At 37.3% G+C, this 26,672-nt stretch overlaps 1 protein-coding gene across 5 annotated transcripts in view; it reads right to left on the reverse strand.

Annotated features, from left to right (window-relative positions):
• Positions 1-26,672, reverse strand: part of RBM33 (RNA binding motif protein 33) — a 104,854-nt gene that overhangs the window by 73,657 nt on the left and 4,525 nt on the right. For all 5 annotated transcript variants that reach the window (XM_065666809.1, XM_065666808.1, XM_065666807.1 and 2 more), the window contains exons 2-7: positions 20,648-20,726; positions 16,094-16,142; positions 14,000-14,076; positions 11,997-12,297; positions 10,844-10,948; positions 4,188-4,359 (exon numbers count right to left, since the gene is read on the reverse strand). In XM_065666809.1, the coding sequence (XP_065522881.1) occupies positions 4,188-4,359; positions 10,844-10,948; positions 11,997-12,297; positions 14,000-14,076; positions 16,094-16,142; positions 20,648-20,726 (783 nt within the window). The remainder of the gene's footprint in view (positions 1-4,187; positions 4,360-10,843; positions 10,949-11,996; positions 12,298-13,999; positions 14,077-16,093; positions 16,143-20,647; positions 20,727-26,672) is intronic.

Here is a 26,672-nt window from a genome sequence, read left to right on the forward strand (position 1 = left end):
CCATGTCCCCTAGAGAGTGCATGCAGGCTGCAGGGCATTGCCACTGGCTCCTGCCTACACCAACCCTGAGCAGGGTCTCCACAGCTACATTTGCCTTAGACTGCTCCCTGCAAGGAACAGCATTTCAAATCCCCAGGTTTGAGAATCCCAGAATCCCTATTATCCTGGATAATGCAGAGATTTACAACTTAAAACACATTCCAGAACAGCTATTAAAAAACAAAAAATATACCTGCATTTACATATATACATAATCTAAATTGAGAGAGCAAATACTGTCCTTCGTATTAACTTCTCTCCATTATCCAGACTTGCAACATGATTACACTATGTGCTTCTGCACACAGTGCAACAAGACAACAGTGAAACCACTATTTTTATTTCCTAGTCTTGACCAAAATCTCAGCCACTAGTTATCAGAGTCAACATAAGCCAACCAAGCAGGACATAACTACCACATCCAATAACCTTTGTTATCACTTTGCAAATGGATTAAGTGCAAGGGTTTGTTATGTTTTGAAGTACAGAGTGAATACTTTAGTTTGGTGATGCCAAACAAAGCCATTTTTCTTCACACTCCTTAACAGGTAATTAATCCAGAGGCATAAATGACAATTCCTACTTCAGGAAGACTTCAGCTACATGCAGTGAAATAAGTTATTTATTTCTCAAAGATGAGAAACTCAGTATTTCTAGAAATCAACTGCATAGCTGTCCTACAGTATCTTTCCTTTAAACTTTTCAAACCACTGCTTACACATTATCTTGGATAAAGAAAGGGTTTAGGAAAGCACTCAGCTACATTCAAGAGAATATTCCATATTTTTTAATATTTTTTACCACCACACACTTATTCTCATCTTGACTGTACGGTTCTTACACACGCAGTTAATGCAGTGAATCAGCAATTATTTTTCTAGTGTCTCTAAGTGTCAAGATTAATTTCACTATCGCTGGTAATAAAATGGTTTCAAATGACATCTTTAATCAGCAAGTAAGAATGCACTCCTCCAATAGAGACAAGCTGTCACAAAAGGTCACCAAAATGTGACAGGATGGAAATTACGTTTGTAACTTCAACTGAAATGTTAATTCCTCTTTAAGTGTTTTCTCAACTACCTTCAGATTTTAAAGTAAGGAGAAGCAGCTCTGCAACCAGCAGCACTTGTAAAACTTATCTATAATCTGAAAAGCAAGCAGATATTTATAAGCAAACAAGTATTTTTTTTTCTGTTTAACTTTCCACCACATGGTCAATCATCTGGTCTCTCTATCAAAATATTAAGGTGCAACACTAGTATGAATAGAAACCATTTCACAACAGCAAGACTGCCTTTTTGCCAAAGATTAGTTTCAAAAAGAGCTCTTGAGTTTACTGATTCAGCCACATTTGCATCATCTTTTCCTTATTACCCAAGAGGTACATCCCAAATCAATTAAAATTACACTTAAAAATAAGCCTAATTCAAATCATTGTTCCTTTAACAGACAACCTCCACTACAGGTTTTCTTCTCATTGGCTGGTCTTGTGTTTACATTAAAGTAAATCCAGATACATGAAAACATATGCAATTCACATTTACTTTGCTATTATGTGCAGAAATTTAGCTATTCCAGTGCACTCTTGTTTTTAAAAATAGTTTGTTTTGTTAAGCCATCAGCACCTTTTGTATAAATATGATAGGGTCTGTATGTGGCATGTAGAACTATGGTCTTATGACTGAAACCACATTTGGAATACACTTCAGCTAAAATATCCCTTCCCCATATAGACTACCCTGTGCCTCTAGAGGGTTCCCTTCAGTCTTATTCTGATCAGAATCAATTCCTGTTTATTAAAACAGTGCTGAATAAAGGACCTTAAATACACTTCCCCTGAAACTGGAAGTACAAAAAGCTGTTTGCTAAATACAAACAACAGATGAGAAAGATCTGATTCAAAATCATGCACTGACGTCTCTCTCTCAGCATGACATGGCCTACATGAACACCACTGCGAAAATCTAGTTCAGCCTCTGCAGCTGACTCCCTGCTGCTCATGAACAAGTCCTCTTAGCCACAACACCTTTGTTAGAATTAAGGCTTCTCAATTTTTGCAGGCATAGTAAAAGCCCAAAATCATTGTAACTGAATTGAAGGATTAGTAGGCCATGCAACTCAAGGGAAAAAAAAAAAAAATCATAGAACTAACATCCTTTGCAAAGCAAGGCTTTAAAGGTAAGACGAAAGTTTCGTAAGGATGAATTCCAGCAATGTAGGTATATGTTCTGTAAATGCAATTCCAAAATGTCCTATTGTCTCAAAGACACTTACTTATCTGGAACAAAAGCAGAAGCACATAGCTTCCAACCTCACACTGTGTGGCACCACTCTTAAAGCAATGCTGTGTGAAGAATCCATTCCTACAGCCTGGCAAAATCGTGTTTATGCTGTGTAGTACTTACTTGCCAGCTGGGGTTAAACCATGTCATTGAAGTATCATCAAAACATACATATTCTCCCAGTTGTATCTGACAATTAGCCAACAGTATCTGACAATTTACCTTCATTACCAGTTCACCTTTCTTGCATACCTTGATTCTCTTCAAAAGATCAGGGCCTTTTCTCCACAGTTTGAACTGATATTTTGGTTCAATAGCAAAACCATGAGATCAGTACAGCTTTCTGAAAGCAAAACTTAAATTTCTGCCTACCTCCTTAATATCACCTTTAATTTGACTTTTAATTATTATTACCATAACTGTCAGACAAACAAAGAGGCAATACAGTTATCCCCAGTGGGGTAGGTAAACCACTAGTAACAGATACTCAAGTACCCAGGGCACACGAGACGTCTTGAAGTTAACTCTCTAAACCATAAACCAACGTGATTTTATATATAAACTAAAATAGAGTAGCTGAAAGGAAGCTGCAAACCTATTGTTTCTTCTGAACTAGCAGTGGCAAATTCATTAGCAACATAGGAGCAGTGTTCCTAGAAACACACACACTTGTGCTATGCTGTTCAAACACGAAGAAAAGCTACCCTTTTAGACACCACCTTAAGAATCAAGGTGATAAAAGACTGATTGTTCCATGTCAGAAAAGCTGAACTAAGAAAATAGGGGTTTCTGTAGTTTTTCTAACACACTCCCCCCCCAGTATGTTACAATTCCTCTAGGCCAATAAAAAAGGAGGAACACAAGAGATTCACAGCACACAGATGTTCCTGGGGGAAAACAGCAAACCTGCAGGTATTTCGCAGCAGAACACAAGTAACAAAATCTGTGTTATCAAATGAAAGTCTTCCAAGGACATAAGTCCAAAGGAATTCCTTAAAATGTATTCTATCACAAAGCGTAATGAAAGACAGATCAGATAGTTGCTGCTTGAAAACAGAAAAGCTTTTAAAGACACCACAATGAAACATTGCACTGGTTTTCAAAATATCATATGCATAAACATCATACCCAAGGAGACAGACAGTACATATATACTATGCACTGTGGTTTAAACTCTGTCAGCCACAGTCTCCCTCTCACTCCCCCCCCTTCTTTCCCTCCCCCTACTCCTGGAGGGACGGAGAGGAGAATCGAAAAGAATGTAACTCCCACAGGTTGAGATAAGAACAGTCCAGTAACTAAGGTATAACACAAGTAACTGCTGCTACCACCAATAATAATAAAGGAAATAACAAGGGAAGAAAATAAAACACCTCACCACCCGCCGACTGATAACTCACCCCACTCAGCAGTGAACTAGCCCTTCCAGGTAACTCTCAGTTACATCCTGGGCATGACGTGCTGTGGTATGGAATACCTCTTTGGCTAGTTTGGGTCAGGTGTCCTGTCTCTGCTTCCTCCCGGCTTCCCCTCCTCCCTGGCAGAGCATGAGACTCACAAAGTCCTTGGTCAGTCTAAACATTTGAGCAGTAACTAAAAACATCGGTGTTATCAGCACTGTTCCCAGGCCGAAAGTCAAAACCACAGCACTGCACCAGCTACTAAGGAGAAAAATGACTGCTACTGCTGAACCCAGGACAGTATGACTACATATGACTCGATAACTTGGATATAGAAGTGTCTCCTTCTAACTTAGACTGGCCTATCTTTTCCCATTAAACTCTTTTCTAAAAGTTTCTGCAAAAACATCTTTTACATTCTTTTAATTACAGCTCTTAAAAATAATCCATTTCCACAAAACCTCACCCAAAGTTTCTGGAATGTTTCTTCTTTCTCTTGTCACATCTGAGAGCCTAATTATGGTTCCTTCTTTCCGTTCAGTTTTGAAACGTAGTCTTCCAGATTCTTCATCGTCATCCTCCTCTTCATCAGATTCTTCTTTTCTTTCTTCTTGAAGTTCCAGAGATGCAATAGCTGCCTGGAACACAACACAGAGGACATGCAACCTGAAAAATACACTCTGTTGTGATCAGTGTCAAAACCCAAAGACTTCTTTAAAGGTCCCTTTGAACAAATTTTGCTGGCATTATACATTATTCTCATATTCAGTTAACATTTAAGAGCTTGTTTGTTTTGGATTTTTTTTTTTTATAAATATATAGAATGTATAATAAATTACATGGTAAAATCTACTGACAAAACCAATTTTCTGCAATATTTACGGGAATATGGGAGCTCCAGTTAGAACCACTAACTGATTAGTATCTACTTTTTGCACAGAGAGACACGTTTATCGCTGAATTGGCTAAGATGCAAACCTGGGATACTACCAGATTCAAGTAATACAAACATGAAATCATTGTTTTTCATTCGCCAACTGTCAGTAGCATGTTGTTAAAATCAACCAAACAAAAGAAACACCCTAGGAAACAAACAAATCAACCAACAAAAAACCCCAGGTAACCTTACATCTCAGTTTTCTCTAGGTATGTACAGCTGCACTTGTCTTTACATCTTACACTCCTTGAAAAATTCCCAGTTTTAATTCAGCAAACTGACGATGCGAATGGAGAACAGCATTAGATAAAATCTGACTACAATAAATTTGTATATTGGAATGCTACTCCCTTGTCCTCATTTACTTTCCAGTTCGCTTTGTAACAGAGAACAATTATTTTAACGAAAAAATGTCCCAAATGAAAATGGATCCTTCTCCTTCAAATTAACATAAATTAAAAAAAAAAAAAAAAAAATCAAATTCACTTTCCTGTGCTGACATGACAAAATTAATGTTCAGGATGTTACACAAGTTATATTTGATTTCTAGAGTTGAAAATTAGAAGCATTCTAATATAATATGATTTTCCATAAAATATTTGGCTACTGTGTATTTGGTCATTTCCTGTACAAGCCTACTTGCTCATTTCTTAGAACCTGCACATGCATTTTAATTCTTTGCAAAGCTAAAAAATACATCATAACTTTCATGTTGCTTGAGAACAGCTAAAAAAAAATGGATGAAATACAACATGCAGGAAATGGTTTAATCTTCTCATAAAGCAGACTGGTAAGGTAATTTATATAAAAAGGTACAGCAAGTAAACCAGTCAGGTGGACAGATACTGTCACAAATCAAGAAAAAGAATTAATGGCAAAATGGTGCGAGAGATCATGAATTTCCTACCAAGGAGCCCAACTTCATCCAAAATCAGAAAGAAACACGGGAAGCAAGATCCAAGACAGGATGGATCTGCAAGACAGCTTTTACATTAAAAGACAGCACACCACATGAACTCAAGCTCAAAGGTACTCTAACTTTGGTCTGGTGAATAAATGATATGTGTATGTTAGCTGCTGGGCTTTAATGGGTTACTGAGCCCAAATTATTCTCATTTTATCATCTCCATATCTCAAAATGTGTTTTCTCCATGCCAGGCAAACGTTCAAGCACTACATTTCCTAACCTCACAAAAATGCTTTAAGATGTACCTAAGAGAATTTACAAAGCTAAGAGTTTACAAAAAGCTTTAAGGATTATATTTTTAAAACATATTTACTTTTACATAACAACTTTATCTTATCAAAAAATGCAGCTAAAAACAGACAGGATAGCAGGAAAAAAAAAAAAGGAAAAGAAAACACGAAACAAAACGAAACAACAAACCTTCAAGACTGAAAGAAATCCAAACCTCAAAAGCAAACCCAAATTGAGCACAACTGGTCTGATTAACATATCCATGTATAATCAAAGCACCTCTGAGAACAGACAGTTGTGTCTCATGGAACAGAGGAGGGATGTTAGCAAGGAAAGAGATGCTAAGGTGGTTTTAACAAAAACAAACAAAAGCAAGAGAAAAAGACAGGGTTAGCATTTTATTTTCAAAAGAGGGACTCCCAAAAGAGAAAGGTGCAGCAATATCTCTATCAAATTTATGTTTTCAAACATCATAAACCCCGTAACTTTATTCTCTCAATGCTTGCCTTTAAAAACTTTCAGGATTTGTGAGACATACTCTCTCACTACACTGAGCCTCCTGCTTTACTTTAGAGCTTTAGAGCATAAGCCCCAAACACATCCACTCTCTATGGCCATGCCCCATAAAAGCTACATTGGAATTCAGTTTTTATACAAAGACTGGTCTCAACCATGTAACCTCATCTGTGAGTGCAAAATTCACTCATGCAAAGCTCTATATGTGGCTCATGCAAAGCTCTATATGCAGTTCAGACTGCAGAATCAGTACTAGAAAGGTTAATGCATTCTGCGTTGTCCTGAAAAATTTTATAATACTGTAATGAAATGCTACAAGAAAATACCTGTGGAAACTGTTGCTTTTGGGTAATTATTCATTCTGAAAAAAAAAAAATATTAATATATCCATTCTAAAAAATCCTCACCCAAGCTGTAACAGACTACAAGACAACTACTTTCCTATGCAACAATAATAAACATTTCTCAAACTTTTCTAGAGCAGCATTATTCTGTTCTTCACCATTTCTACTAATTCTATACTCTTCTGGGTCTAACTCACTTTATTCATCAGTACAATGCTCATGCCACCTATTAACAAACAACAGCTGTACAAGCGTTATATATCAAAGACAAAAAAAATCAAAGTAGCTAATGAAAAAGCAGGCACCAAGGAAAGGCAGTGCTCGGGAATGCTAACTGACCCATGTCCAAGTCTGATTACACGTATTATTGAGGGATTTATATTAGTTGCGATGGAGACACAAGTATGTCTGACAGCCAACCATATGTTCTCCACATATAGCTCCAGGAAAGGTTATCTGAGCTGTGTAGGGGCATACACCCTTCCCCCGCAATTTGTTCAATTGTTGTAGCATGCAAGACTTCTTTAGATCATATTTTCCAACTCGCAGCCTAACAGGATGAGGTGTTTTTTCAAGACAATAGTGCATGAATGGATCCTGTGTTTCACAAGAAACTTATACAGCAAAAGACACAAGTGCAGACACAGAATTAATACATACTTGCACTTACAGGATTCTATTTAATACTTGCTAATCATGAATATCTCTTCATATACATAAACAGTCCCTGAAGAGCCACTTGAGGTCACTTGACTGGACTAGCCAGCCAAGGCTTCTTAGCAATTCTCTTCTAAGGGAGCTTAACATTTCCCACTATGACACCTTGCACAAAGCCATCAAAGAGCTTTGCTGACTCTTCCTCACAATGAAAAATAAGGAACTTTCTATGATCACAAGGTCAGAGTTTTCTGCCATCCTCATTAAATAATTATGGCATAAATCCCAGCCACAGACCAGAACTCCCCACACTGGTTTATGATCTGCTATGGACAAAGAGTAAGTACTCCTGCTCCAAACACGACTGATAACAGACACCGCCCAAGAAAAGAAGGAGAAAACACTAGTCTGTATTATAATCATTGATCTTGGCACAGGATCCTCCTAAACATGGGATTGTAAAGTGTTCTGGAGAGCTTTGTGTCAGAGATAGCCAAGATGTACAAACCAGGTAAGCACTCTAAAGGCTAAACCAGATTCCTTCCATAGGAAACATTACAAAGGTGAAACAAAGAACTTTTATTAACAAGCTAGTGAATAAGCAGCGGAGGCTTCTGCCAGAGGCTAACACTGAAGCAGCAGCAACCACTCAATCCTAAGGGATCAAGAATAAAGTAGATAAGAGGATGTTACCCTATTCCAAGTGCATCTCCATTCACGGATGAAAAACAGGAATCAAAAATCAAACCTAAGAGCTTCTAAATGTTTAAAGCTTAGCCGTTTCTGCTTTCACTCTTTTCATCATTTTCTTCCAGACTAACAGGCAGTGTCTTCAAATTTGAGCAAAAGAACTAAAATGTGTAAGTCTTGGCTTAACAAAGATGGAACAATTCAACAGACAGGCACATCAGCCTTTCCCCCCCCCCCCCCCCAAGTCTGTATTTTAGCAAAAGAAAAGCAGTACGAAGCATTTCTTTATGAAATGTTTTCTTAATTGAAGCCCTTATCATTTGTTATCACCATAACCAAAGACATGATTTACATTTATGCAATGAAAAACATGCTGTCACAGACTTCATAGGAGATTAGTTCCAATATAAAACAGAAATTATGAATTCTGATTTCACAATGTATATTTTTAAAAATGTCTTGCAGAAAATTGCTGGTATTATTCCTTGAAAAATATCTGGGACATGATAACTCACATAACTGATGGTTTTACCACAGTTCTTTGCTGCTGAAACTTCTGGGTACTGGGTTTTGCTTTGTACCTTATGAAGGCAAAAATATTTCCTGAAGTATTGGTACATTTTTCAAGGAAGCTCCACAAAGTGTTATTTATTAAAAATCCAAGATCTAAGCACTGTTTCAAATCAAATATCAAGTGAAAAAGCATGCCTTGAACCTGAGCTGGTCAAGGACACAAACTTCTCCTGCCTCGTCCTCCTCTGTGAGTGCCAGTCAACCGGTGTCTCACTTTTCTTATTCACCAGTTTCCCCCCGCCATGTTCCAATTCCCCGGCTAGCCAGGCTTTCTTGTTTTACAAATTTCCTTCGTGCAACATAATAAGAGAGTTTATTTGGGTTTAATGAGGAAAATGCTTAAAATACAACACTACCCAACACTCTTCTCTATCAGCTTGCTCTCAGTTATTCAGATGTCAAATTTCAATCAAGAAATAATAATGCCATTTATTTGTACCACATCTATTACAGGTCCATTCTTGTGTTGCATTTTCTACAGAAGAATGTCAACAATTACCCTCATTTACAAGCAGCAAATGTTCTGAGATTTAAGGAGGAGTGCTGTTATATAATACTCGAATAAAGAACAAAACTCCTTAGAGCTGGAGGCATGCATCTAACCATGTAATACCCAAAAGTGCATGCTCCTCAAAGGTTCTCTTCTCTTGGTGGTGTTCTCATTTGGAGGTGTTCTCATTTGGAGGTGCAATTGTGAGCTTCCTGCCAAATATAAGTAAACTACATAGGAATTAATAACGGAATAAAAAGATGGCATTTTGGAAACAAGAAACCTGTGGCAATCTGCAAGCTACCAGAATAAAGGCAGAATGTAGAATAACTGAATAAAGACGTGGCCAAAAGATTCATGTTATATGATTAACAAACCCTCTAGAAGCTCTGTTAACAAAAATCAATTAAAAACTTGCTTTACTATTAATTTTTGAACGAAAGCAATTTCATTCTGAATTGGACAAAGACATGATCATTATGAATTCTCTTTAGTTCACACTCTGAAAATGAAGCTGTGCTTTTTTAAAGCAGTAAGTCTGACAGTGAAACCCAACTATGTACTTAGAAAAACTTTACACAATGTGCAATGCATTCATCGTCTCATACAGACTGTGGCTGCAGTTAGCACAAACGCATCAATCTGCTTTTAAAACACCAGAAGGAAAGTGTACATAATGCAGTGAATCAATAAAAAGCGTTTCACAGTTATTTGGAAGGGTAGATTTAATACTTAGAAAGTAGGAAATTAACTACATTGAGGTATATTTGGTGTAAGTTGTCATGCTTGCAACAGCAAAGATCGAAAAATGCAGGCAGCCCCTTTCGATGCATCTCTCTACCTAGCAAATAATGTTACTTTATTATAGCAAGTTTGATACAACTTGAGTATCACAGCATACCCATTTTCATAGAATAAAACACTGCTGTGTCTTTGAGGAATTAATTTTCTGATGAGTTAAAGCTCCAAAGAGGGAACACACTCTGACTACACTTCTCAGCAGGTAATCCACTCAATCCTATTTAATTAAGAACTGCAAAAAGAAGTAATATTAAAGCAGATTCCTGGTGGGGAAAGGAAATAAATCCCACACCAAAATCTACTGGCAAATTAGTAACACGTACACTACTGATCCAGGCTATAACTAGTTAGCATATATTTGGCAGGTTTTGGAATAAGCTTTGCTCTTACAAATGAAGGAACTCATACTTTCCCTAATCAAACAATAAAGATAAAACTTCACAGAAATTTCAATCCCAACACATCTTTCAGAAAAACAAACTATGCCTTTCTAACATAGAATCTTCCACACTCGCACTCCTCCTCAAAACAGGATACCCAAGAACTGTATCCACACTCCCAAGAGCAGCAAATTAACCACCTGGAAAGCAAGGCACCACAGCTATTACCAATTTAACAGACTGTATGCAGTATTACTATCACTGTCCTGCCAAAAGGGCCCCTGAAGTTTCTGATGTTGAAACTACATTTAGATATGGACATTTTGAGCTCTCCCTTATGATTTTGATGCCAAGAGAGTGACGGGATCTGGTGTATCTGATAATACAGATGCTATTGCAATTCATCTTATATAAAGAGTAGTATCACCAGTAACAGCAAAGCTGCATCACTTCTTACCCAGCAATATGGACAATTCTACCAATTCAAATTCTGGAACAAATAGTTATTTTAAGTATCCATTAAACACACAACATACTTCTGATTCATTTGCCATTGCGTGGGATTCTTCCAGTTCCTCATCAGCTGTATATTCTTGTTCTTCCATTCCTTGCTCATTATATGACTGCATGTAATCTTCATCCTAAGGCAGTAACACATGCAGATGAAAAGACAGAGGCCAACTTTACAGAATCATAAACCCATTAACAGATGGCAACTGTATGCACTGTTATTGATTTCAGAACTGGAAGTACTGTAGCTATCACAACTGTCAATTATAAGTGACATATAAGGTATAATTATAAAAAAAAAAAATAACTATAACAGTTTTCACTCAGATTTCAGTGTCAAAGATCCCATTTACTACTGTTTGCCCCATCTATTTCTGTATTCTATTCCCGTTTCTTATAAAATCATGAAGCCAGCACTGCAGTACTTTCTTACCAAAGGAAACATGTATCAATAGCACATACACATTAACATCAGATGTTACGCCATGGAAAATATAAACATTCTTAAAACATTCTGCACATGCTTACATATGACATCAAAACCTTTTAAGTTTGCTTGTATTTGAAAACACCTCACTGATCACGTACAGTTTTAATTAAGATTAAATAATTTCACTAACAATTAAAGCCAGCGCATGTTCTCTAATACACTGTTTAAATTATATTGAATTATGCAGGTGACATTTTCTGAACTAACCTCCAATCTCTTTATTCAGGTTTAGACAGTTCTCAGTTACAAAAAGGATGAACGAGCAGGACATCAATCACTTTGGGGTATTAGCACCTTAAAGATGTCTTTAGCAGGTCAATAATCTTTTCACCTTCGAAGGACTTTATCAGATCTTGTCTAAAGCCTGGATAAAAGCTTTTGCATTAAGTACTTCTAACAATTGGCAGTGTATCTGCACCACACAAAGCTGTTTTCTTCCTTAAGGATACAATCCTCAAGGTCATGATTCCAAACTGCCTTCCAGCATGACAAAGGAGCATTACCTACTGCCAAACAAGCTGTCAACACAAACTTTGTCACAGGCTAGATAAAGAAACTGGCAGACAGTGATAATAGGTCTAATTTCCCCCTCCTCCCTAGGGAGGTAAACAGATTTCAAATCAGTCTAAAATCCTGTGCACGTGAACCAGTGTTACCTTTGAAGATACAATAGAAAAAAGAAAACTCACTGGAAATTCATCTAGGGGTTCATTGATTTCAAGGTCTAGCACTTCATCTTCTTCTCCATGCTCTTCTCCATATTCTATTTGGTCTTCAGTCAGCTCAGGATCATTGCCTTCATAATGTCCTTCCTCTGCATACTCTGAAGCATATACGTCAGATGCTTCAGATTTGTCATAACCAATTTCATCTTCCCCTTGGTCATACTCAGACTCATGTTCTAGCGATGGATCGTTGATGGTCTCAGAGAGATCATATGATGCAAGTATGCCAGATGTAGCATTGAGGCTAACTGTGACACTTTGAGAACTATGGTATAAGGGGGGAAAAATTCAGAGGTTGAAGCATAACAGTCAACTACTCACAAAGATTTAGCAGAACAAAGCCAACAAATGCAAATTCTCCAAGTTGGTAGGCAAAATTATACCTCATATGCTATTTGACTCCATGCCATATTCTTATAATGCATACTGTATGCAGCTTATCACCAGCTGCAGGCTATTTGACCAGGGGAATCAAACCAACCAGATGGTTTAGCAGGTCAAACTGGCAAAAGTCCTGCTTAGTAACCAAAGCAGACTGGATTTAATTTTAACTCCAAGACTAACAAAAAATACATAAAATTATTATAACTGCATCTGTTATCCCAATCTTTCAGAACACGCTAGTAATTTTTTTTAATTAAATGAATTATTTTTCCTTGTTGATTATCTTGAATTCAAACTTCCATTTTTATGACATTTTATGTTCTACAAAAAATAATGTAAAATACCTATAGTCAAGAACTGTCATTTAAATGCCGAAGACTTATTCTAACTTTGTAACAACACTGGCACAGACACTGTAAAAAAAATAAAATCAATACAGACAGTGGCAAGTTTATCATTGGAGAAAAAGCAAAACTCAAAATTCACTGTTTACAATAACTAGTGCCATCAGTACATACAAGAGCAACCAAACAACTGCAGACTAGCTAGAAAAGCAGGGGGAACAGCTCTTCTTGATTTGAGGGCTCTGCATACAAGGAAACCCAAAGTTTGTTTGTTGTTTTGGTTTTTTTTTTTAAACTACATTCTTATTCACTGTCTTCCTGTGTTTAGGGGAACAAGATCTAGGCAGCTTTGAACTATTTGCATCTATGAGACAGAGAAAATTTAACACCAAAATGAAGACATTATCCAGGATTATCATTATCCTCCCAACTACAGAGGCATAAATGAGTTTCAATGCAAATAGAGAGTAGAAGGAGTGGAGCAAAGCTTACTCTCTGGCAATAAAACCTCTACAAATGCAAGACTTGTCTACAAGAACATGCTTCCACTGATAAATATTATCACACTTCAGGTACTTTCTCATTGACTCATGCAGTCACATAGCCATCCCTGCTGCCCAAGGCTCACAAGGAGGAAATCCAGAGAAGCATCAGCAAGGATTGTAACTGTGATTCCCCATTTTGAAGGGAACTGTCCAACCCTCACTCATGCAAGGAAGAAAACAAGTAATGGAAAATTGTCTGAGTTATTTCAATATACCCTCAACAATCCAACACAGGCATAGGAATCCTTATCCCATTCTAGCCAAGAATAGAAAGATCTCAGAGGAATATATATATATATTCATAAAACAAGTAAAGAAAAAGCTAACAAAACACACAGGTCATTAAAAGCAGCACTGCATCACAAGCATCTTCCTTCCCCTTCAGTCCAACACGAAGAGCAAAAATGTCTGGACACTGATTTTGACTTGTACTGCCCGCAATTCAGTTGTGGAGCTGTATCACCACAGAGTATTCACAGGGTAGGATCCTCAGAAAAATCCCATGGAAGTACCTGCTTAAGCCTATAAACTGTACAAAATTTTCTGGTGTGTAGTTGTACATATATATTTCAGTTACAAATCAAGCATTACAAACTATAAAGCTCCCCTTCTCAGGATCTTAGGAGGCAAGATATATTTTTAAAATTAAGATGGCTTTGAGTTATCCAAAATACAAAATTTAGAAAAGAGATACCGAAATTCTTGTTCCTCTTCGTTGTCACTTTGCAGAAGATCATCATTCAGCTCTTCATCTGACAAGTCTGACTGATTCTAGGTTTCAGAAAAAAATCATGAACATCAAGGATATAAACTTTCAACTAACTAGGTACCAAAACTGTTGACATTTCTGAACATTTAGGTATTTTTTTGTAAAAAAAAAAAAACAGAACCCAGACTAAAACCATATCATGATTACCTCATCTGATGATAAAAATAGGCCAACATAAAACAACAAATATTAAAATAAATATATGACAGTCTTATGGACATTTACAAAACTCAGATCTGCCTAGATATCAACACTTATCATTGATGCATTCCGAAATACAGCCAAAGACAACAAATCACTTAAGAAATGCCAGGAAGAAAGAAAGGTTAGCTTTAGTATGCTGCCTTGTGACCTTGATGCATCAGACAGGAAAATCTATGTTCCTGCAGTTTCTAGAGAGCAGAGATACTTTTGTCTATTATACTTTCAGTTGTTTCACTTATATTTTATTTTTTTTTTCAGTAATTACCCACTAGGAGGAAGTAACTGTAGTTTTGCTAAGCAACATTATTTCCATCTCTAAATTAGTAGAGGAAGAAAGGTTGTATAAGAGTAGATTTATCTAAAAGTACTGGGATGAGATGAAGTAGAAGCAAGTTTAGCCTATTTAGCCCAGGAAAAATTTATTGAGAAATCTATTATTACTCCATCATATGAGTCCATACCCACAGACACTGCTCAGAGCCCTGTAATATGGCAAACTGAAACCAAGAATAGAAAAAAAACAAGAACACATAATACATGAGAGAAATCTAGTATTAATATTTACACCATTTGTTTTAATATAAATAAATAGCTTTATCAACTCACATTTCAACTACGAACACATATGCAATATTAACTGCTTATGTTTTTGATAACTGTGTGACACACACATGTGCAATCCCTATCCTCCTGGAATTTTATTTTTTTAAACCAGTACATGAGGCAAAGGAAATTCGTACCTTTAATAGGGATTTCTTGCAAAATAATTTAAAGAAATTATTTTGAATTTGAAACATTCAAAGTGTGATTGTAAAAAACATCATCAATTAAAACCCAACTTTCACTAGATCTGGGTTTCTTCACAAACTCATTCATCTCCAACTAAAACACTGAAAATTACTTTCTAGATTAATTTATTTAGCAGATAAAGTGGAAGAAGAGGAGACTAGCTAGTTCTGATTTCCCAAACAGAAGTCCTGTCTTCTGCAGGTATCTGGCAAATCCAAACATGCAGTTCCTTTCTGAGAGTTCCATTTTGGAAATAGGTACCTGAGTGAGGAGTCTGCAGCAGACATGAACGGCTCATTTACGTTCTCCAGTGCTAGCTGCTCTGTATTCTTCCCTAACTGTAGAAGAGAAAACCTCTGCCTACTTGGCAGACAAAGTAGTAGTGTACTGCGTACACTGAGTGGACCTTTAATAGACATCACTGATTGCTTTTTTATTTACTCTCTGGTAAATACCATAAGTATGGTAAATACCATACTTTGATAACTAACTTTTAATAGCCAGGAAACTGGCAGTTGAAGTAAATTGTCTAGAATGCCAATCAGTACTCAGGAGGCATAACTGGAGGCATGAGGGGTTGATTTGGTTGTTCTGGTGGTTTTTTTGGGGGGTGGGAGTTTTGTTGGGTTTGGAGTTTTGGTTTGGTTTTTTTTTTTTTTAATTCATTTGGGGTTTCTTTGATTTTTTGGGTTTGTGTTTTTAATTAAGTAAGTATGAACCAATTTTGAGAACCATCTCCTTTTTAAAGTGTGTTACAAGAAGAAATATCTGAGAAAAAAAAAGTACAGGTTTTCTAAAACTCGTATTTTAAAGAGACACACTTGGAGGTAATTCACAAAAGCAAACAGAGCTCTGGGTGCAGATCTGGCTACAGGGCAGACCTCAGGTACCTATGGCTGTCAGGCTTGAGGGAGGTGATCATAAGATACATAAGAGGCCATATCAAACAACTGAAGTTGGCAAGTTGAGTAACATTAATATTTTAGTATTTGTAACACTTCACTTCAATGCACATCTCTTTCTTACCTTTTTGCCAGTTAGCAAATCCTCTCCAAGCAAGTCATCATCAAGTTCACTGGAAAACATTAACAAATTTCAGAAGCTGAATCTCAGAAAACAGAAACAAACACCATACAGGATATACATCTTAAAAAACTAACTTGAGGAGAATTGATGCTGAGTCTGCACAAAGCTTTCCTTTACCAAAGCATTTAAGAAGTTGAAAAACGAGAAACATATTTTAAATTAAATAATAGACTGTACATCTTGAGACCATTGTTGGGCAGTTATTTTCATATGCTCTCCTTTCCATGTCCCCCAAACTATAACACAGCACATAAACCTAGAGAAAGCACAGACATTTAAAGTACACTTAGCCAGGTCCCCACTCTAGATCCTTCACTTCAAGACCACGTGGGCATAGTCTCCACACTGTTGGTTCCCATCTCCTCAGGAAATAAGTGACAGCAGTGTCCTGAGGGCAAGACTCAGTGCCCAACTGCACTTCAGCAAGGAGCCACTGGGAGACCAGCTGGCTTGGGAGGCCATTTAGGCCTAGATCTTTCATAAATACTCCCTCCACTTCACATTGAGAGCGAGGTCAAACAGACATTAGTAGAATAACAAAATCAGATGCATGCTTCACCGTCTATAAGTGTGGCTAAGAATTCAGGAAGCATAGAAATACCTGGCTTACAAAACTTCTGCCATCAAGTAGCATCTGTCCCATAAATAGGATGCAACACAAAGAACTACAGTCCAGATTAAGCTAAACTTTAGGACAGCTGCTTAATCTCATTCTTTCTTCAGGGGAAGAATTACCCAGTGACAGGAGTAAAGAGATTCCCCCTTCTATAATAAACACAACTCACAAATGCCTGTGTTAGAACATGCATGTCTTAATAATAAAATGCCAGTGATTTGACATGAGCTGTAATTCAAGAAGGAGACTCTACCAGCACCTCAAAAACCAAACACCCCCCCCCATGCCTTAGCTACTACATCAAAATTAAATACCCAAAAGTGAGAATAGGCTATACGAACAGAAGAGGAAATTGTAGAAGAGTTCTTTAGGATGACAAAAGAAATACTGGAAAATTGGGAGGTAATCCCAAGACGTAAATCAGTGCCAAGAGTTATTTTTGCAGTTGGATAAACCTTGTTCAGAGCTGGTTCCTACACAGATAATGCAGGAACAGATTATATTAGAAATCAGCTCTAAATAGGATGTTATCATGAGTACACAGTATTTGACCATAGTTGCTGATCTCAAACAGTTCCAGGAATGACTCAACATTAACAAATACCAGTTGCTTTGTGTTCACTGCAATATTAAACAAAACTTGAGACATAAAACATACACATTCCAAAGAGCCAAATCACCAGAATTTAAGGTCTTTATTTCAGGGACAGAAAACCTAATAGAAATTGGTGCCGAAAAATTTAGAACCAAAACTGAAGCAGGAAAAAAGTCACTAACCTCTTCACTAATCTGACAAATGCACAAAAAAGTTTGAAAGTATTTCCCAGCACTATGGTCCACCACTGACAGTTTTTAACAAAACTTCACTAGAGAAATTCCAAAAGACAGTAAAACCACATGTTATAATAGCATTCAATGATGAAAACCAAGCTCAGGTAGTAAGGAATTCAAACAAAAAAATGAATTAAAAAGGGAAAGATTAAATTATCTAAGCACTAGCACATAAGTGAAGCTCATGACAGAAAAGTCTTTCACAGAATGCCCCTCAAAACCTATTATAATATTCACTGTCACTCAATATTTTCATTGATAAATTAGAAGAAAACTTACCATGGTAACTTTCTGAAAAAACTAACAGTGAAAAGCCTACACAGTAAAGCAGACCCATTTCAAGCTTCTTTTAAGCTATCCAAATCTCAAGTTATCTATCAGAAAGAAGAGGGATCAGAGTTACCAGATCTGAGTATTAAAAAAAAAAAAAAATTCAAAAAAATATTAAAATATCTTAGGCTAGCTGAGAAAAACAGACAAAAATGAATGGTTGCAATCTGACACCACACAACGCCACATAAACTAAACTGGAATAAAAGTACTTATCTGTGATTGTTCCAAAGGCAACTCACCTTCACTACCATCAAGACGCAAAGGTCTTTCCAAAAAACACAATTCTAGGAAATTAGTGTTCAAATAATCTAAAAGTTCTCACTGCTCTCACAGCAGACAGATCCATTTCCTCCCCTTCCTGAACTCGCAATACTCAACATTCCCTCACTGAATAAATTCAGCTTACTAAATGTGGAAGAGAAAGTAACAGGAAAAAAAAGAAAGAGACAACAAATGTGGAAAGTTTTCTGACAGTGTAGAGAAACTAATAAACTCATAGAAGGGTTAGAACATGCGAGTTTCAGCAAAAGTCAACCACTAAATCAGCCCTATCATCTCATAGGATAACACCAGAATTGCATCTTTTTCCCAAACCAAATCTTTGGGCTCTTTACAGAGCTAAAGATATAAATTAACAGCCCGTGATAAAGATGTCAGACTGGCCCTTTTTGGCCTCCAATTTCATGAGCATGCCTCATTAAACATGAGCAGTAGCAAGGCAACAAGTGTTTCAGGAAAAGAACTCATAAAAAAAAAAAAGTAATGGGAAAAATTCTCCAAGAACAATGTTACATTTGTATTCCCAAATCAGAGGGGCATGTGTTTGGGAGAGAGATTTGGAAATTCAAAATTATTTACACATCTTGGAGATAGGACTCAGTTAAGTAGCAACACAGCAAGAGTTAACGGTTGATCAAGATATATGACTAACAGCATAACCCCTTCACCATTCCCCACTAAATTATTTAGGATTCAAAACAAAGCATGATGGATTTAAAAAAAAAAAAAAGTGTTCATTCAGCTTTTTTACCATCTTCAAGAAACTGTGTCCTATACTGCATTAAGCCAGTAGTTAAAAAATTCAAGCAATTACAGAAGGCAACAATATATCCATGTACAGCATTCGTAACTGCCCAGACAACCACAGAACCTGACATTTCCAAAGACAGCTCCATCTACACATAATTACTATATTTAAAAAATCCAACACATGCAAATACTGTTCTATTAGGTAAAGCTGGAAAAACAAACAAACAAAACCCATAAATAACCCCACAACATTTTCTGAAATTACCAACAAGATGACTTTCTGGATTTCCAGCACTGCACCTTAAAATTTTTACCATTGGCAATAAGATTTCAACTTGCAATACAGCAACCGTTTGATGCTTCCAAATTTTCTGAAGTGATAAGAGTAGGCCAGCTAAACATAGATGTGGGCAGCCAGCATCTAAAATCTCATCTGTTCATACAATTAAGTTAGTGAAGGCAAAAAGTTCAGAAAATATTCTAATACATTTTGCCTGTAATATTGACTTTAGGAGTTCTGAATACCCAGAGCTGGGGCTGGGAGGCAGCACAGTACAGTGACCCAACCTGAAAAAGTTATTTTAATTACACTCTCACACTGGATCTGTCCCTTGCATTTCAGCAGCCAGCCCTCAAACAGCTGTGCTGCCTTGAGAGAGAACAGACACCCCTCACCAGTGTACAGCAGAACACCCCATACACTGAAGCTATTGTCCAAATCCGTTGTTCCTTCTTACTCACCTCTTAGAGCAATGAAAACTACCCACTTAACCCAGCAGAAAAGCACAGAAGAGGAAACTAATTCCTCTGGAATGACAATAAATGTAGAGTACCTGATTCGATCCAAGGGCTCAGCTCAGTGGAAAAGTACTTACAGTAATTTTTTTTATTATAATCCCTGGAATTATTATTAGAAAAGACAAAAATCTATTTTAATGTTTGGGATTTTTTTCCTTTTTATAGTGAAAACCACTGGCAAAATCTGAAAAAGTCTCTCTTTTACTAAAAAGGAGTGATAACTACAAAAAAAGAGAAAACCCCCCCCCAAAAAAAAAAAAAAACCAACCAACCACAAAAGTGAAATGTTTTCCCCTATAAACAGGCAGGTCTAGCCAGTAGCTCAGTAGCTTGATTTAAGTCCTCCCAGTTAGAGTGCCTTCACATAAAAGAACATGTTCTTATTCTCTCCCAAAATAACTAAGTTCATGCATACTTTAAATCTTTACAGCAGCCATATTTTTCAATAGAAGCCCACACCTGCATTCCATTATTCTTCCCAAACATAAAACTGAAGTAGGACTTTGAGGATAAGAATTTAAACATCTCATTAAAAATTAAAAAAATTGGACAAATTCAAGTAGTAGCAAAAATTTAACTACTTAAATCACTGGGATCTACTAAATATTTAAAAGGAAAACCAGAACAGTAATTGCAAAGTTAATTACACACCACAAATACTTTGTATTTATCTGAATTTAAATGGTATCTCTTCATAGTGCTCTTATATTCCTCAAGGCAAGTATATGTTTGGCACAATCTAGCATCAGCTGACATGCATAACCACCAACATCTTCATCAGTTTCTAAATGTGTGCTGCTGTAAATGTTAGAATACAAAATGACAGAATGGGAAAACAGCAATGCAATTCATCGCACAGAAACTGAATGTGAAAGTATTCTACCTACCTGTCCCAGTCATCATCTCCAGCTCTTCTTCTCCAAGACCTTTCTGCACCAGGCTTATCAAACTGATCAAAGTCATCATCTGCAAAACAGGTGACTACATTAAAGAATTCTCACTGAATTGAAAGGTTCCTGAAACAACCATACAATCAGGATTATTTGGTGCAGGTTGTTTTTCAGAAGATGCAAAAAATACCTTTTTCTGCTTTCCATGTTAACATAAGGAAAGCTGATAAATACCAACATGCCTCATTAATTAAAAAAATGTAATATACTATACAGCTTTCCCTCTTCACCACTGAGTTGAGGATGACCCAAGGAAAACAGATAGAACATGAGATAAATCACTGGAAAATTTTGCCAACAAAGGTAACTCCAGAGACAGGCACTCCCCAGGAATGCACAAAACTGAGGTGCAACAGAGATGAAGGAAATGACATCTGCCAGTTCCCTGCTTGCCTTGGGGGCCACAAGCTTATCTACCTACATTGAGCCTGCAAAGGCTCTTTGTAAATAGGAGTAAACTTCAGGTCAGCACAAGGCCACCTGGCACAGAGGAGTCAGGTGTAATACACCATCAATTATCTCAACTGGGGCATTACAACCATTAGAAGTCACTGAAGCAGGTTACTCCAGGTACCTAAGCATAGAACATGCCTTCCAAGATAAAATTGGTGCTCCATATATTTCAGCAAGTACCCTCACTTTAGCCTGTCAAATCACAAATTACTCTTGCATAGATTAGTTTGCAAATTATAATTTTGCTACTTAAAAATCTTAAATCTTCCATTTATCTGCAAAAGAAATGCAAAGCTCAGCTGCTTTGTTCAGACACCCAGATGTCTCTATCATCTGCAAACTGGAAGCACACACTTTCAGAAACACACAACCCTCACTCTCCCATCCTGTGGCTAAAGCCCAGCAGAGAAGGCACACCTGGATTTAGCGTCTTTTCGCACCTTTTAATTACTTCTGTAAGAGTCAAACAAATGCACAAATGAACGTTACGTTTAAACGAGAAACCCACTGCAGTTTTATGGTCTGCAAAATACAGGAGATTAAGCAATCCAGTCCTTGCAGTCTGACAGTCAGAAATTATGATCACTAAGATGCCATATACCCGGTCAGTCTCCTGACTCTATTTGGATTTGACTCCTTGAACAAGTACAATGTCAAGGGTAAATTGGTCTTTTGGGTGTTTGTGTTTTTTCAGTGAAACTTCAAAACCAAATCTGTTTTCAACTCTTTAAATTCAACTCGGTATCCTTCAGCGAATATTCCCCACATGCAATGACAAACCTATTCACTTCTTTCTTCATATTATCAAAACACAAGTGATAGTGACCAACTAAGTTTAAGAAGATGTAAAAACATCAAAAATACAAAATTCAGTTCTTGCAGTGTCACTAAATTAAGAGCTTTCAAACCACGAAATTCAGCCATAAATAGCTATGAAAATAAGACTGCCCTGTATGAATTATGATGCAAGCCAAGCCCAGTGCGGCAACTCTTTTATTCTGAAACAGTAGCTAAATAGAATTACTTTTTATCAGGTTCCCCATTTTACTGCCTACAGATACTTCTATGTTTTTAACTAATCTTCTATATTTAAACTAATTTACTGGCTAACACCATAGAAACAAACTGTCAGTTCACATTTCTCTGCAAACTCCTTCTATTCCAATTCCTGTTTCACTCACAGGGGAAAGCCAGACAGACATAAGTTAACTAGCTTCACCCAATACCAACAAAAAACAAAAAACAAAAAAGTAAAAAAAAAAAAAAAAAAAAAAAACAAAACAAAACCCCACACCCACACAACAACAACAACAAAAAAAAAAAAACCCAAAAAAAACACACCACTAAAAACAAGCCCCACCTTGCTCTCCTTATGGTCATTCAAAATCATACTGCATTGACTACCACAGAATCACAGACTGGTCTGGGTTGGAAGGGACCTCAAAGCTCACCTGGTTCCAATCCCCTGCTATGGACAGAGACACATTCCACTAGCCCAAGTTGCTCAAAGCCCTGTCCAGCCTGGCCTTGAGCACTGCCAGGGATGGGGCAGCCACAACTTCTTTAGGCAATTGCATCTCTACTGCATTGCCATTTTAAGGGTGCAAGTATCCTGCACTGTAATTGTTCTTAGAGTTGGATTGCAGTAACCCACTGACTTGACATAAACACCTCCAAAGTGGGTTTTTTTCTTTTAGTTTGTGGGTTATTTTTAAGGCAATGAGGTAACTGCTTTTGCAGCAGCCCAAAACTACAGTGTCCACATGCTGACTAACACAGCTTGAGACACCACTATCAGAAAGACCTAGCTTCTTTTTAAGCATTGCCCGCTTGCTTGCAAGATACAGTATTTTTTCATGCCAGGCACCACTTGCAGAACTCCAGAGAGCTGCATTATAAACCAGCACCACTTGAAGATCTTAGCTCTTCAGCACACAATTCATACACACGTGGACCTTTACGTCAAACAGGTTTAAATCTAGAAAAGTTATGTGCCAAACCCTTTATCTCTGCTGAGATCTCTCTACAGCAAAAATCATCATTCTTCAGTACAATTCATAGTACTTTTCCAGGCCAGATATTGAAGTTCAATGGCCATACAAGTGCTACAACCTAGTATTACTACTAGTAAAGAAACAATACAAAAGAGAGTCCACATGCCTGTCAAGTTTCTAGTGCAGAGCCAGACATCCACTCTATCATGATACCAGTATCACAAACCTCCAGCTCTTCCAGCTGCTCCAAATTTCTCACTACCTATTCCTTGGTTTTGAGCAACCCCTATCAAAATCCAAAGCTGAGTTACATCCATACAAAGCCCTTTTCACAAGTCTAGCAGGATGCATACGAAAGCCTCAAAAATGACTGGTCAACCTGTGTGTGGTGACCACAGCTTATAGGAACCACTTCACCTAGGTCCCCACCACCGCCCTGTCCTTATCTCTCCCTGTCTCATCACACTCTAATGATACAAAGATCTTTGGGACAGAGGAAGACAGTTTTTTGTGGTTTTTTTATACTTATTTGTTCTACGACAGCTGACAGTGACAATGAGCATTACAAATTATGCTATTTTGACATTAAGTACTGTCAGAGCCCAAAGCAGGTTGTAGCTCTCCTTTAGAAAAGAAGGTCACAACAATCATGCATCTACAAATAGCATTCATTGCCAGCTTCATCATCTGTGAGACAGCAAGTATTGCAATAGACACAGGCCTCACACCAGCAATGTGATCTGATACCTAGCAAACCTCAGTGAGGCATCATTTTTTTTACATTTCTGACACTACACATATTTTCATTTTCTTCTACCTGTCTAGGTAAAACAAAAGAGCAGTAAACAGCAATCAGCATAACATTTATGGATGTTTCTCCTTAAGAAACTCAAGTCAATGTCTGCGTCAAGCATGGTTAAGTGCCTGTAAAACATTAACTTGTATAGAAAGAGGAACACTCAGCATCAGCAAAGCACAAAACCACTAACAGCAACAGCCAAAGACTTATATATACCTATATAATTCTCAGTACTGTGTAGGAGGTGAACAGAGAAGAAAAAAGGGAGGAATCCATGAACTTAAGCTTTTTAAGCAGGAAAACGTCCACTGTAGAAGCTGGAAGAGGTTTTGTGTTTCTTCCAGCAGCATTAGTGCAGCCTAGAAAGGCAGTCATATACAGCAACTGTTGCTAAGAGATGCAACGCAATGGTACAGCTCTTCCTTTCAAGGCAAGGCTCTCTTGGCAAACCTTACCAAGGTGTATGCACATTAGCTGGGTATCAACTGTAAGATCCTAACAGGTGATCACTAAGTACACTAAGCCTCCTCTCTAACTTCCAGGCAGCACTAGAAGGATTGGAAAAAAAAAACTGGAAAAAACCCACAAACAAACAAACAAACAAACAAAAAAAAAAAAACCACCCAACCAAACCACACTAAGCCCTACGAAATACCAAAAAGCACTAACTGACTAAGGGAGCAGGGCAGGCCAGTTATAGAGGAAAACAAAAGAAATAATCTACCGCATAGCTCTTCCTACTGCAGGAAAATCACCATTATCAAAGTGACAGAGAAGCTGCAGGATGCTGCAGAGACTGACTAATGCAGGCTGCTTTGGAAGGCCAGTCTGCCTCAGAAGGCTCTGGCCAGCTGTGAACCAGAAGAATCACAGAATGACCTGGGTTGGAAAGGACCTTAAAATTGTCTAGTTTGGGCAGGGACACCTCCCACTAGACCAGGTTGCTCAAGGCTCTGTCCAGCCTGCCCTTTAACACTGCCAGGGATGGGGCATTCACAGCTTCCTTGGTCAACTGTTCCAACGCCTCACCACTCTCACAGGAAAGAATTCCTTCCTTATCTCTAACCTAAATCTCCCCTGCTTAAGTTTGAACTTAAGAAGCACAAAGACAGCCAAACATGCTTGGTTCTCCACATTAAAATGTTCCTATTTGCTTTACACTTACCCTGGTGTAGCACCAGCAGTGCTAAAAGTTGTTCTATACAGCTTTTTTTTTTTTCCAGTTGTTTTATGATATATACCCAGAACTGCTTAATAAGAACAAATCATCCACACTAGAAATCCACAAAATACAAGCCTCATTTCCTCTTTGGCTATGCCAGTCGCAGTTTTTAACTCTGTAGATACCCTTTCAATAAAACCTTCACTAATCATTTTTCTATGTAAAATGGAAGTCCTAAGCTACACAGTCAAGTCTCACAAGCGTAGGAGGTGAATCAGTAAGAACACTGCAGAGCTTAAAACATCTTAAAATGGTACCAATATAGCCTAAAAAGGTAGTCCTACATAGCAACTGTTGCTAAGCTGGAGTATTTTACTGCAATGAGATGGCCAAGACTTCTCAACTAGGAAAAACATTTGATGACTGCACCATTAGTCTTCCTATAAATACACCTGCACACTTTCTGGAACACTAATCACATGCTGTCTCATAAACCTTAACAGTTCAAAATTTTGTATCTTGCCTCAATATCATACTATGATGAACATAAAACATACTATTAGTTTCAGGCATCAAAAAAGCATCAAAGATGTCTCCTTATCTGAAACAAGACAGAGACGCCACAATGATCCAGTAGTTCAATGCATAAAATTTATTACACACCTTTTACCTAACAGGTCTTTTAATAAGTAACTCAGCTACACTGCTTTGGGGCAGAGCAAGTAAGAGTGAGGGAGGCATTAGGAAAAAAAACAAAAAACAAAAAAAAAACAACCAACAAAAAACTAGAGGGAAAAAATTATTTACCCCATGAAAAAATAACAATTCTCTGTGCTCAGATTTAGTGCTGAACGTAAGTCTATCTTGACCCATCCCATTCCCTGGTATCACATTTAAAACACAACACAACAACTTGACAGCATTTCAAGCACAAGTCTCCAGCTTAAAAACAGATTACCATCTTATTGTTACGTAATAGCTTGTTTCTACGAATATTTTTCTTTATATTTTATTGTAAAAGATTACACAACATACAGGTATTGTAAAGCCTCAGTGTTCTGGAACTGAGTATATACATTTATATACTATTTTTCTGCCTGGTAGTGAACTGAATTTCAGTATCTCTTGCTATGCAATACAGAAAAGTAACAGGTTTCACGAGAAACAGACACATCTAAAACACAGGCTGGCAATATAACTTTACTAACATCGGTTGAATGGAAACTTTGGGTAACAAATCATGACAGCATCCAGCAATAAAAACACAAGGTCAACAGGAACTCCTATGCCTGTGATGTAAATCTAAGACATTATGAAGCACACTATGAATGCAGTCCCATTTACTATAGATACTCAAGCTCTCTACCCATTCTTAAAAAGGGGGGGGGGGGGAAGTCACATTCACTCCTATTACTGCATTATGTAAAAGAACACAAATACACCACACCCAGACACAGTTTAGTTTATCTGTTCAGGAACAGACATCATAAAGCTTTTATACTGGTAAACACTCACAGAAGCCTTAAGTATTTATAACAATGCAACAACTGCATA

The sequence above is a fragment of the Lathamus discolor genome, chromosome 2 (genome assembly GCF_037157495.1).
Source record: "Lathamus discolor isolate bLatDis1 chromosome 2, bLatDis1.hap1, whole genome shotgun sequence".
NCBI classification, from domain to species: Eukaryota; Metazoa; Chordata; class Aves; order Psittaciformes; family Psittacidae; genus Lathamus; species Lathamus discolor.